A 12,569-nucleotide genomic window follows, 5' to 3' on the forward strand; every position below is an offset into this window, starting at 1 on the left:
TGGAAATGAGGTCTAATGCATTACAAGAAGCTCTTAAACAGTTTCTATTACTGGTTTAGAACCTCATACAACTTATTGCTTTAGGAAGAAAGTGTCATTGCACCTATATTGATTTCATGGTGCATAACCACACATTTCTTACATATACGGATGCTCGAACATAAAATACATCTTAGCATTGAACTGCGCATTCTTTAAAATGCAAATGCTCGAACATACTATACATATTACTATATTAGCGTTCAGCCACATAACATGTGACTTCATTCCGGACATAAGGATGGAACACTGAAACTGTTCCCGTGGATGTCAGCTTGCATAATATATAAATGTATTGTTAGTAGTTCCCACAGCATTCAAAAGGTTCATACAGCAGCAGCCTTCTTCTCTTCGGCAGAAGTAGCAACTTCCTCTGCATCAATACCAGGTTCGCTTCCAGGAATATCTAAACTCAACAGCAGCTTTTCCCACAGCTTAGCAGGCTCCTGTATTTTGCAACTCACACCATTAATTTATGACCAACTAACAAATTTTTCTATAATTGAAATACCATAGAATGCCATTTCAAAATGAAAAATCGAAAGCCAAAGTCTTAAGTAAAAGGAAGAAGTAACAGACCTTCCAAGAAACATCTTGAGCCATGCAGTTCTGGATCATCTCTTTCATTGCAGGGGTACGGTAGGTTTTCAGAGCTCTCTTGACAGTTGTGGCTAGAGCGGCTACATCACTTGAGTCAATGGTTTCGCACTGAAGATAATAGAGGCAAGCTTTAGTATTCATATTCAGTCATACAAAGCTAATCAAGCATGTAATATTTTGAACAGAATCAGCATTTTACTTCTCTGATATTCTTACATTCCATCCTATAATCAAACACATTAAAAAAAAACTGTAGGGATATTGCAAAAAGTGGTTATATTAAAAAAAATGTGGATGGAGTGGTAAATTAGCAAGTGCAAGAGAAAGCTTAGGAATATAATTGAGAGAAAAAGAGGGTTGGTGTTTAGGAAAGATAAAAGCTAGAATTCACATCACATAGGAGGGGGGGGGGGGGGAGGGAGTTTTACCAAAGTAGGTAACAACTTAACAAATAGATTATTACAGGACGGAGGGAGTAGGTGAATTTCATCAGCAAATAGTAGTTTCATAGGAGACACAGAAAAAGTTCATCTCAACATAAAAAAAGTGAATTAAACAACTCACTTCAACATTGAAAGCTCCCATCTGGAATCCAGTGAAGCCTTCCTTGACTGTATCAACTAACCCACCAGTTGAGGCAACAATAGGGACCTGCCAATGCAAGCATTCGGAAAGGGGACGATAAGAAACATAGATATCAGTCAATATACCAACCACATAAGTTCAGAAAGGTGTCAAGACAATACAGTTCCATAGTTCATGGCATGCAATTGGACAAGACCACAAGGTTCAAATCTGCTAGGAATCATTATGTAATCAGCGCCAGAAATAATCATATGAGCCAAGGGGGTGTTGAACTTTGCAACTCCTCTAGCTTTATCGGGGTACATGGTCTCAAGTTCTTCAAGCTGCTTCTCCATGGTCTTTTTGCCAGTTCCCTGAGAAGACGATATAACACCATCAGCTTGTTTTCCTTACAAGAAACAACCATTAGGCGTGGAGAACATGAGAAAAGAATACTTACCAGGACAACGACTTGGACATTCTCTCCAATGAATTCAGGAATTGCTGCAGCAAGAATATCAGAACCTTTCTGTTCCTCAAGTCTACCGATGAAGCCGATCAGTGGAACATCTGGATCAATTGGTAACCCAACTTCTGCTTGAAGGGCTTCCTTTAAAAGTGGTTTTGCATCCATCACCTGGAAGCAGCAGAAAGTTGCACAAAAGTTCCCACATGATGATTAGATTTTTATTTTCACACAGATACTTGACTAGAAGACTGTAAAGCTATGTTCGACAATCCATTTAAAAAAAAAAAACAAAAAAAACTTGGGGGTTATTTTTAAGCTAAAACCTTAATTTTCTCCCAACAAACAGATCACTTTAAAAGAAGGGGAAGAGGAGAAGGGTCTTTACCGTTGTGTTGTCATAATTGACATCAATGTATTCATCAGTTAATGGGTTCCAGTCCTGGATGTCTGTGCCGTTGGTGATGCCTGTAAGAGTTGCTGTACGACAGGCGTTGTGCAACTCGACACCTTTCGCAGGACCTGATAGGATTTCCTGAGCATAATTAGGACTGACAGTCACTACTCTGTCAGACTCCAAGATCCCGGCCTTCATCCAATTGATTTTTCTTCCTTTAACAGGCTTAACATGCCTGCACATCCAACAAAATTCCAGGATCAGGAAAAGAAGGAGAAGGTTCTAAAACAAAGTTTTATTGGTTAACATACAAGGTGAATGTTTCAAATAACAGAATGATGACTTCACCTACCCGTCAATGAAATCAAAGGATCCCCTGAATTCGTCAGGGAGGTTGAGCATTGAGAAATCTGAAAAGGCGAATCTCCCTTGGTAAGCTATGTTGTGGATACAGTAGACAACCTGCCATCATTATACATTTCAAACAATCCATGGTTGGTTTTCACGTTTTGCTTAAGTGATATTTGAGTATAAAAACAAATAAAGGAGGTTTACCTTGGCATTCTGATAGATGCCCTTAGATTGGTACATGGACTTGAGGTAGCATGGAAGAAGACTTGTGTGCCAGTCATTGGCAACGAAAACAATTTCCTCCCCTGCAAGAACATTGCAACAGCATATGCATTATAAAATATTTATTATCGTGGTGCATGTTGATGAGAATCTTATGTAATCAAACTAAAAGCTGAATAATACACACCATATGGGCCTGAAAATTTCGGGTTGCTGTTCAGATTCAAAATTCTCGGGGCTTCCAAAGCTGCCTGCAGCAAAGGTATTTACAGAACATCAAATGCCTGCTAGCTAATGAATAAGTGAGTCAGTGACTACTTTGAAGCTGGTAAAAAACCAACAGAACTTTTATGAGGGAAAAGTTATTCAAATAAATCAGTGCACAAAGTTTATCATATTCAAGACTCATATTCGCAAGTAAAAAAACTAGGATGAATGTGCTTGGGTATAGCTAGAAGCACCAACATTCTCCTTAGTACTGTTGGAAAGAATATAACATCAGATTGCACTCAAAAAATTACCTGGCAGAGCAAACTGAAACGAAGCTGGTTGTCATCAAAATCCGATCCAGCTGTAGGACCATAGAGCTTGGAACCAGTTTTGCCCCATACCTGAAAGTTCATGAATTTTGGTCATGAGTTCATAAGATACCTGAAAAGCTCACACGTTAATAAATTATACTATTTTCCACGATAGAGTTGGTGCAAACCTTCTCAAGGAATATTGGATGGTCAACAAAAACACGGTCTACTCCCCTTTTATAACAATGGAAGAATCGGACAGTGAAAAGCATGTCCCCAACTTTCAACTGCAATGAATAATCAACAGTTTGTCAAATCCCAAAGCATTTTAACAATTACATAGAGATGTAGACCAGCAAAACATCACAGTTTCAAACAGAAGTGTAACAGATTACCTCAACGAGCACACTGGTATCCCATGCATCTTTGTATTGGTCATAGCGAGGTACAATTGTCATGACTCTGTGTCCTCTTTTCTAAAAGATTGGTATAAAGAGAAGAAAAACAATGTTACATGCTAAAACATTAGTCAATACTAATTTAAATCGACACAGTCTAACAGCGAATCAAAAGACTCACTGCCAAAGCTGGTGGGAGACCGCCAACAACATCACCAAGGCCACCAGTTTTGCACCACTTATCACATTCAGTAGATACAAATGCTATGTTCATCCCACGTATAACAGCTCTGAATGGCACATCATTCTGAGCTTTGTGCCCTTTGCTCCGTACAGCTTTAGTCAATGCTTTCGTGTTGGATTTCATCTGTAGCATGTCACCCATGTTCAATGATCTCAACCCATTGTGAGTGGTGAGACGGCTTTTAAGATCAATCTGCGCCAAAGTTGTCCTGGTTTCTGGACCTGCGATGCGCGCTCCACTTGATACAAAGTGAGAGGAAGCAACAGATGCCATTGCTTAGCCTGAAACCAATATACATGAACTTAGTATGAGTAAGTATTTAGAATCTGATCCTAGACCATTAATTTAAATCATCTTATCAGAAGATTTACTGCAGTTTATAAGACAAATAACATGAATAAAAGATAGGCTAAAACATAGACAAAGTGACACCATTATTACAAGGGACGAGATGGGCTGAAAAGATTAATACAACACTAACAGAACCATATTTAACTACTGATCTTAGACCAAGAATTTGAAACATGTTCTCATCACCTAACAAAATTCAGTTTTAGGATATACTAATCAACTTAAATCAGTTTTGATCAGTAAAAACCAATTTTAATCCGTTCACATCCGTACAAATCAATTTTAATTAGCAAATATTATTACAAAATAAGTTGAAGAGAACAAAGTCTAAGCCATTTTACAGATCTAATTCCTTATAAATTCAACCTCACATAATTTCTAAATTATACTCATTTGCCCTGGAAAAATCGTCACAGTAATGTTACTCTAACTATAACGGTGATAACTAAATCGAAACAGAGGTAGTAAGTCAAATCACTAAACATGAAACCAACACTAATTTATCCCCCCACCTAACGAGAAAGTTGTCACAATCTCTAACAACGGGTAAAACACTCCAAGAAACATTTTGGTGAACATAACAATAAAAATGAGTACTTTATTCAAACGATAAAACATAAACATTATCACAAATTCACAATAAAAGCATATTATATTATTATATGTTTATAAAAAAATTAATTTTTGAAAAACATTCCCTTACCCCATGTCAGCAATCTTCTAAAAAATTGCAACTTTTTTAATTTCCTTTACACACTTTAAAATGCCATTCTCAAATCCCAACAAATCTACATTACCAAATCCCAAATTTCAACAAAAATTACAAGGAAAAACAATTCAAATACAACATTTTATGATAAATTCAAAACCAAGAACATAAACATAAACACAGAAATTAAAGTATTAAACAAAAAAGATGAAAACTTTACCTGAAATTCTAAACGAGGAAAGCTTTGATTGCTGGTTTCTCTCAGAAGAGGACACCCCTTTTGTACTGAAAATGGAGTGAGTGAGGAATCAGTCATTCAATCTCCACTTATTTGTAGGAGTGTCTACTTCTTTCTCACGTGTTACTATACGTGGCATTTTTTTAACGGTTAAGCTCTATTAGCCTCAATTATTTCTTTAATTTTTTATTTCCTTAATAGGAGAAAATAGATTAATTTCGTTGTTAAGTGATATATTGCCAAATTGGCCTCATAACTCGGGTGTGAGTAGAAATTAATCTTCCATCTCTTTCCTTTGCAGCCTGGAAATTGAGTTTATAAGGGTTTTGCCATACATAGCCCTATAAGAATCAACAATTTCATATCATTAATTCTATTTTTTTGTTCCAATGGAATCTTATATTACTATTAATCCAGAATTAATCCATCCCAAAAATGTAACTAATACTTTTCTAGTTTTCTTACCTAAACAATTAATTACCATGAAAATGCTTTTTCCAAAAATAAAAAAAATAAAAAAAAATAAATAAATAAAGTTCAATATCATCATACTCTCTCCAGTCCAATCTATCCTAAGATGGATTCAACTGGTTGTTTGGGTGCCGAAGATATGCGAGATCGTATGTGGCACTTCTAGTAAAATACCTTTATTTTATTTGATATGTATGAATAAAATATTTTGAAACAATGAAGATTGGCTAGGCATGGAAATAGTACTCCATTAAAAGCTTGAAAAGGATGATAATAACTTAAGTTTATCTCCTAATAAACCAAATCAGGCGTATAAACAATTTTTTTTTTTTAAATAAATATCTTAGCAGCACACTAATATATTGCAGTATTGTCCACTTAGTATTATCTAATAGATGGTTTGGTTGCTATATGTTGTTTCTTGAAAGAATGTGGGTAAAAGATTGACTTGCACGGTGTTTATTTTGGATTTTAATACTACTTAAATTTTTTCTTTTTTACCGTGTATATAATTTTCTATTGGTATGATGTTAGATTTGTTAGTGCTTAACTAATTAAATAAAATACAAAAGTTTAATCCTGAAAGGAAAATAAAAATAGCTTTAATGGGTTAATAAATGCATTTTGATAATAACTTATCCCATAAACAATATTACATTAAATTAATAATAACTTAAATTAATAATACTATAAGATTCCATTGGAACAAGAAAAATAGAGTTAATGATATGAAATTGTTGATTCTTATGCATAGCCCTTAGGGCTATGTATAGCAAAATCCATAATATTTTGATTATTTATCATCACATGTCCTAAACAGAATTGATTTTGTAGTGTTCAAATTGCTAATTATTTAATGCATTAACTACCGAAACAAGCGTGTAGAATGGTGATATGAGAGTGAAATGTGTATCTTTTATGTATTGAATGCACATTTATGTTTTAGTAAAAAAGACACGACAAATAATAGTTAGTTTTGAGTTAATTAGTTTCTTAATTTGTTACAACTCACAAGTCTCAAAATTATAAGATTTCTATTCAACAAATACCATACCTTTTTTTTTTTTTTTTTACACAAATACGATACCTAAATAAAATCTTTTACAACAATGATATCACGAGTGACTTGGTGTTATTGGCAATGTTAACCAATGGAGCTAACTATCATTCACCGTTTAATTGTTCTTTTTCTCATACGTAAATTTCCATATTGTTTTAATTCCTCCTAATTACGTTATAATCTTTCTGCATGCTATTTCCATTCTATATATACCTCATTTCCTTAAGTATTACTTTTAATATACGTGCTTACTTAATTTATTGCCATAGATAAAGAACGGAAGAATATATCTTTCTTGTCCTTGATTCATACAAGAGGGCCAACCTCGTAAAATGATGGGGAAACGTTAGAGGTTGGTAAAACGCAGTACCAATTGGCATTTTGGTCTAAGTTGGCGTTTTGCAATTGTTTTAATTTTAATAATTTTAATTATTTAGACATGTGTGCCATCAGCCATTTGCTGTGTCCTGTTCCGGAAGATTTTTGAAAGGGCATCGCTCAAATTGGCAGAAACAGACGCCCCCCATCCCAAATCATATGAAGTTATGGGGCCCATTTACTAAAGAATGGGCGGTCCTCAATTTATGCCACAAATATTTAGCCCCTCTCATTAATGTGCCGTAATTAAGTTTGTAATCAATCCGAACATAACCTGACCTGTTATTAACCCGACCTTAATCCGACCAAAACTCAATAAGAAGTATGATCCGACTCAAGCATGACCAAACCCGACCCAAATAGGTTATGGAATTAATCTGAATTGACCCGACCCACCCTTACCGACCCAAACCTGACCCGTTTACCCGAATTGATAGCTCTACACGAAACTTTCTAAATTTCTCAAAAAACGTGGATCTTAGCCTTCAATTTTGGAATTTTTTGACTTTTTTTCATCCGCAATAAAAATTGCCGAAATATTTACCATGGTTCCTAATACCCTCCGTGAGTCCAATTGGTTGGGTGAAACCATCAAATTAGCCTTTAAACGACCAATTTTCCGGTTTACAACTTGCACCGATTTCATTAATTCAATCCTACCACGAACATTTATGATAACAAATAATGACCATATTTGGGTCCATACGACATTATATGACCACGAAATGTATTCCCTAGAATTTCAAGTCTTTTAGAGACCAGGCCCTAAAGACTCCAAAATTTCTCAAAAAGCGTGGATATTAGCCTTTAATTTTTGAATTTTTTTAACATTTTTCGCCCAAAAATAAAAAATGCCAAAATGTTTACCATGGTCCCTAATATCCTCCGGGACTCCAATTGGGCAGGTGGAACAATCCAATTTGCCTTTAAACAACCCATTTACCGATTTATAACTTGCACCGATTTCATTAATTATTCATGCCTGCCACGAACATTTATGACGACAAATAATGATCACACATGGTTCCAAATGGAATTATATGACCTCGTGATTTATTCCCTAGAATTTCAAGACTTTTCGACACCGAGCCCTGAAACCTTTAAAATTTCGCAAACGTGGATTAGTCTTCAATTTTGGAATTTTACTGACTTTTTTTCACCTGGAAATAATAATTGCCGAAATGTTTACTATGATCCCTAAAACCCTTAAGGAGTCCAATTGGGAGGGTAGAAATATCCAATTTGCCTTTAAACATCCAATTTACCGGTTTACAACTTCATCGATTTTATTAACTCAAGCCTACCACGAACATTTATTACAACAAATAATGATCATATATGGTACCAAACGACATTATATGACCTCGAGATATATTTCCTAAAATTTCAAGACTTTTCAACACCGGGCCCCGAAACCTCCAAAATTTCTCAAAAAACGTGGATATTATACTTCAATTTTGGAATTTTTTGATTTTTTTCGCCCGAAAATAAAATTGCCGAAATGTTTAACAAGGTCCCTAATACCCTCTGGAAGTCCAATTAGGTGGGTGGAACCATCCAATTTGCCTATAAACGACCAATTTACCAATTTACAACTTGCACTGATTGAGTGATTTCATTAACTCAAGCCTACCACGAACATTTATGACAACATATAATGATCATATATGGCTCTAAACGGCATTATATGACCCCGAGATGTATCTCCTAAAATCCGAAGACTATTCAACACCGGACACCAAAACCTCCAAAATTACTCAAAAAACGTGGATATTAGCCTTCAATTTTGGAATTTTTTTACTTATCTTGGCCAGAAAATAAAAATTTCCTAAATGTTTACCATGGTCCCTAATAACCTCCGGGTGTCCAATTTGGTGGGTGGAACTATCCAATTTGCCTTTAAAGACCAATTTATCGGTTTACAATTTGCACCGATTTCATTAACTCAAGCCTACTACGAACATTTATGAAAACATATAATGATCCTATATGGTTCCAAATGACATTATACGACCCTGAGATGTATCCCCTAAAATTTTTAGACTTTTCTACACGGGCCCTGAAATCTTCGAAATTTCTCAAAAAGCGTGGATTTTAGCCTTCAATTTTGGAATTTTTTGACTTTTTTCGTCCGAAAAATAAAAATTGCCGAAATGTTTACCATGGTTCCTAATACCCTCCAGGAGTCCATTTCGGTGGGTGGAACCATCCAATTTGCCTTTAAACGACCAATTTATCTGTTTACAACTTGCACCGATTATTCAACTCAAGCCTACCAGGCCATGAACATTTATGAAAACAAGTAATGATTACATATGGTTCCAAATGACATTATATGACCCCGGGATGTATTCCTTTGAATTTCAAGGCTTTTAGACACCGGGCTCCGAAGACTCCAAAATTTTTCAAAAAGGTGGATAACTTCAAATTTTGAATTTTTTGACTTTTTTTCGTCTAAAAATAAAAATTGCCGAAATGTTTATTATGGTCCCTAATACCCCCTGGGAGTCCAATTGGGTGGATGGAAACATCCAATTAGCTTATAAACGACCAATTTACCAATTTACAACTTGCACTGATTTCATTAACTCAAGCCTACCTTGACACATTTAAGACAACGTATAATGATCATATATGGTTCAAAACGGCATTATATGACCCCGAGATGTATCCCCTTAAATCTTAAGGATTTTTGACACCGGGCCCTGAAACCTCTAAAATTACTCAAAAATCGTGGTCATATAACCTCCGGGCGTCCAATTTGGTGGGTTGAACTATCCAATGTTCATTTAAACGACCAATTTATCGATTTACAATTTGCACCGATTTCATTAACTCAAGCCAACTAGGAACATTTATGAAAACATATAATGATCATATATGGTTCCAAACGGCATTATATGACCTCGAGATGTATCCCCTAAAATTTCCAGAATTTTCTACGCGGGCCTTGAAACCTTCAATTTTGGAAATTTTTGACTTTTTTCGTCCGGAAATAAAAATTTCCGAAATGTTTACCATGGTTCCTAATACCCTCCAGGAGTCCATTTCGGTAGGTAGAACCATCCAATTTGCCTTTAAATGATCAATTTACCGGTTTACAACTTGCACTGATTTCATTAACTCAAGCCTACAAGGCCACGAACATTTATGAAAACAAATAATGATTACTTATGGTTCCAAACGAAATTATATGACCCCGGGATGTATTCCCTAGAATTTCAAGGCTTTTAGACACCGGGCTCCGAATACTCCAAAATTTTTCAAAAAGGTGGATAACTTCAAAATTTGAATTTTTTGACTTTTTTTTTAGTCTAAAAATAAAAATTTCCGAAATATTTATTATGGTCCCTAATGCCCCCGGGAGTCCAATTGGGTGGATGGAACCATCCAATTTTCCTTTAAACGGCCAATTTACCGGTTTACAACTTGCACCGATTTCATTAACTCAAACCTATAGGGCCACGAACATTTATGAAAACAAATAATGATTACTTATGGTTCCAAACGAAATTATATGACCCCAGGATGTATTCCCTAGAATTTCAAGGCTTTTAGACACCGGGCTCCGAATACTCCAAAATTTTTCAAAAAGGTGGATAACTTCAAAATTTGAATTTTTTGACTTTTTTTTTTCGTCTAAAAATAAAAATTTCCGAAATATTTATTATGGTCCCTAATACCCCCGGGAGTCCAATTGGGTGGATGGAACCATCCAATTTTCCTTTAAACGACCAATTTACCGGTTTACAACTTGCACCGATTTCATTAACTCAAGCCTTCCACGAACATCTATGACAACATATAATGATCATATATGGTTCGAAACGGCATTATATGACCCCCCATATGTCACTAGTATAAAATTGTAAATGGGAAGCCCTAATTGGCAGGTGGTTATGGAATTCCACTTCCAAAATTGTAAATGGCAAATGGTTTAGGTGAACCGCTTGCGAAATAGTAAATGGCAAGCGGCTTTGTGTGAACCGCTTGCAAAAGCCCCAAATGGCAAGCGGTTCGTACCGTGAAACGCCTGCCTTTTTAACAAAAAAAAAACCATACTCACCCGTTTTCTCTCATCTTCTCTTTTTTCATTTTCTCACTCTCCTCTCTCGATCTATTTCTCACTCCTCCCTTCGTATCTCAGTTTCTCACTCCTCCCTCCATTTCACTCTCCTCTATCTCTTTCTCACTCTCTTCGATCTCTTTCTCACTCCCTCCATTTCTCACTTTCCTCGACCAAAACCCCCAAAAAATTCTGGCAAATTCGAGTAAAAATTCGAACTAAAACATCCAAAAAATTCGAACCAAAACCCCTAAAAAATTTGAGCACATTTTGAGTAAAATTTCGAGCAAATTTCGACTTGTGGGTTATGATTTGTGGGTTTTGATTTCGATTTGTGGGTTTCGAATTTGTTGGTTTCAATTTTAATTTTGTGAGTTTCGATTTTAATTTTGTGGAGTTTTCGAGTTTTTTAGGTCAAATTCGACCGTAAAAACTCTAGATCTAGAGTTTTCATAGTCGAATTTGACCCTTAAAACCAAATTTCAATCCAATTTTGTGATTTAAGTGGGATTCATGGTATGTTCCCTTTTTTTGTTTTTTTTTTTATTTTATTTTTTTAAATTTTATTTATGGTGATGTATGGTTGAATTGGCTTGTTTCAGGCCGATCTGGTGTTGGTGGGGGTTTTGGTGGGCGAAGTGGGATGGATCTGTAGATGGTGATGGTGCTGGTTGGTGGTTTGGTGCGTGGTGCGCGTGGATGGTTGACAGGGTAAAGTTGTATCCCCTAATCAAAAGTAAATACCTAAATCCTCTAACTAAAGTAGATAGGGAAGTAGGGTCGATCTCCACAGGGAAACAAGTCTTTTTACTCCTAATTAATTATTATAATCTAAATTATCTAAGTAACCAATATTTGTATTTGAGTATGAAACTAAACTACAAAGAATAGGAATAGGGAGAAAACAATATATAAAAGGATCTAGGTTCACCAATAAATAATACTCCAGGGTAAAACATAGTAACCAATCATTGACATTGCATAAATAACATGATTAACAAGCTCTCGCAATTTATTAATCAACATAGATCTAACAGGCTCTCGCAATTTACTAGATCTAAGTTCTTATTGAAAATAGCCTTTAATATCAAATTAACATCTGCTCGATTCATCAATTTAATATTGCTATACTTTTACAAGCCGCAATTGTAAAACATTAAAACAATTCAATAGGAAATTATCATGCAATATCAATAATCAATAATAGTCAATCATCAATGCATCAATTAACCAGATTGTAAAGGGCTTTCGCTACGTATTACAATCACATAATTAATCTACCGGTATTAAATCTCATCTCTCGAATCTCGACTTAACCATTTATAAATTAATCTGCCTATTGAAACTAGACCTAAACATTAATTCTCATCTCTCGAATCTTGAATCAATATTGTCAAACTCATGCATAAAAGATAGGCCTAATCTAGTCACAGAGCATTAAATCAATCAATAGGAAATTAATCTAGCATTGATAATCAACAACAATAAATTACC

At 35.2% G+C, this 12,569-nt stretch overlaps 1 protein-coding gene across 1 annotated transcript; it reads right to left on the reverse strand.

Annotated features, from left to right (window-relative positions):
* On the reverse strand, positions 1-5,193 carry LOC110722789 (granule-bound starch synthase 1, chloroplastic/amyloplastic-like). Its single transcript, XM_021902084.1, has 14 exons — positions 5,083-5,193; positions 3,740-4,083; positions 3,556-3,636; positions 3,349-3,447; positions 3,161-3,250; positions 2,827-2,890; positions 2,622-2,722; positions 2,419-2,528; positions 2,058-2,301; positions 1,664-1,840; positions 1,386-1,577; positions 1,204-1,290; positions 619-747; positions 1-485 (listed from the first exon to the last, which is right to left on the reverse strand). Exons 2-14 carry the CDS (start codon positions 4,073-4,075, stop codon positions 366-368), a joined length of 1,830 nt encoding a protein of 609 aa, XP_021757776.1. The 5' UTR covers positions 4,076-4,083; positions 5,083-5,193; the 3' UTR covers positions 1-365.
* Between the last annotated feature and the right edge of the window lie 7,376 nt (positions 5,194-12,569).

This window comes from Chenopodium quinoa, unplaced genomic scaffold (genome assembly GCF_001683475.1).
Source record: "Chenopodium quinoa cultivar QQ74 unplaced genomic scaffold, ASM168347v1, whole genome shotgun sequence".
NCBI lineage: Eukaryota > Viridiplantae > Streptophyta > Magnoliopsida > Caryophyllales > Amaranthaceae > Chenopodium > Chenopodium quinoa.

What these genes read in the sequence shown, in the direction of transcription:
- LOC110722789 (XM_021902084.1), bottom strand. Translation starts at nt 4,075, where the DNA reads ATGGCATCTGTTGCTTCCTCTCACTTTGTATCAAGTGGAGCGCGCATC. An exon ending in ATACCAGTGTGCTCGTTGAG is followed by an intron (nt 3,448 to 3,555) that starts GTAATCTGTTAC and finishes TATTCATTGCAG; the next exon opens with TTGAAAGTTGGGGACATGCT. An exon ending in TCAATTATGACAACACAACG is followed by an intron (nt 1,841 to 2,057) that starts GTAAAGACCCTT and finishes TGCTGCTTCCAG; the next exon opens with GTGATGGATGCAAAACCACT.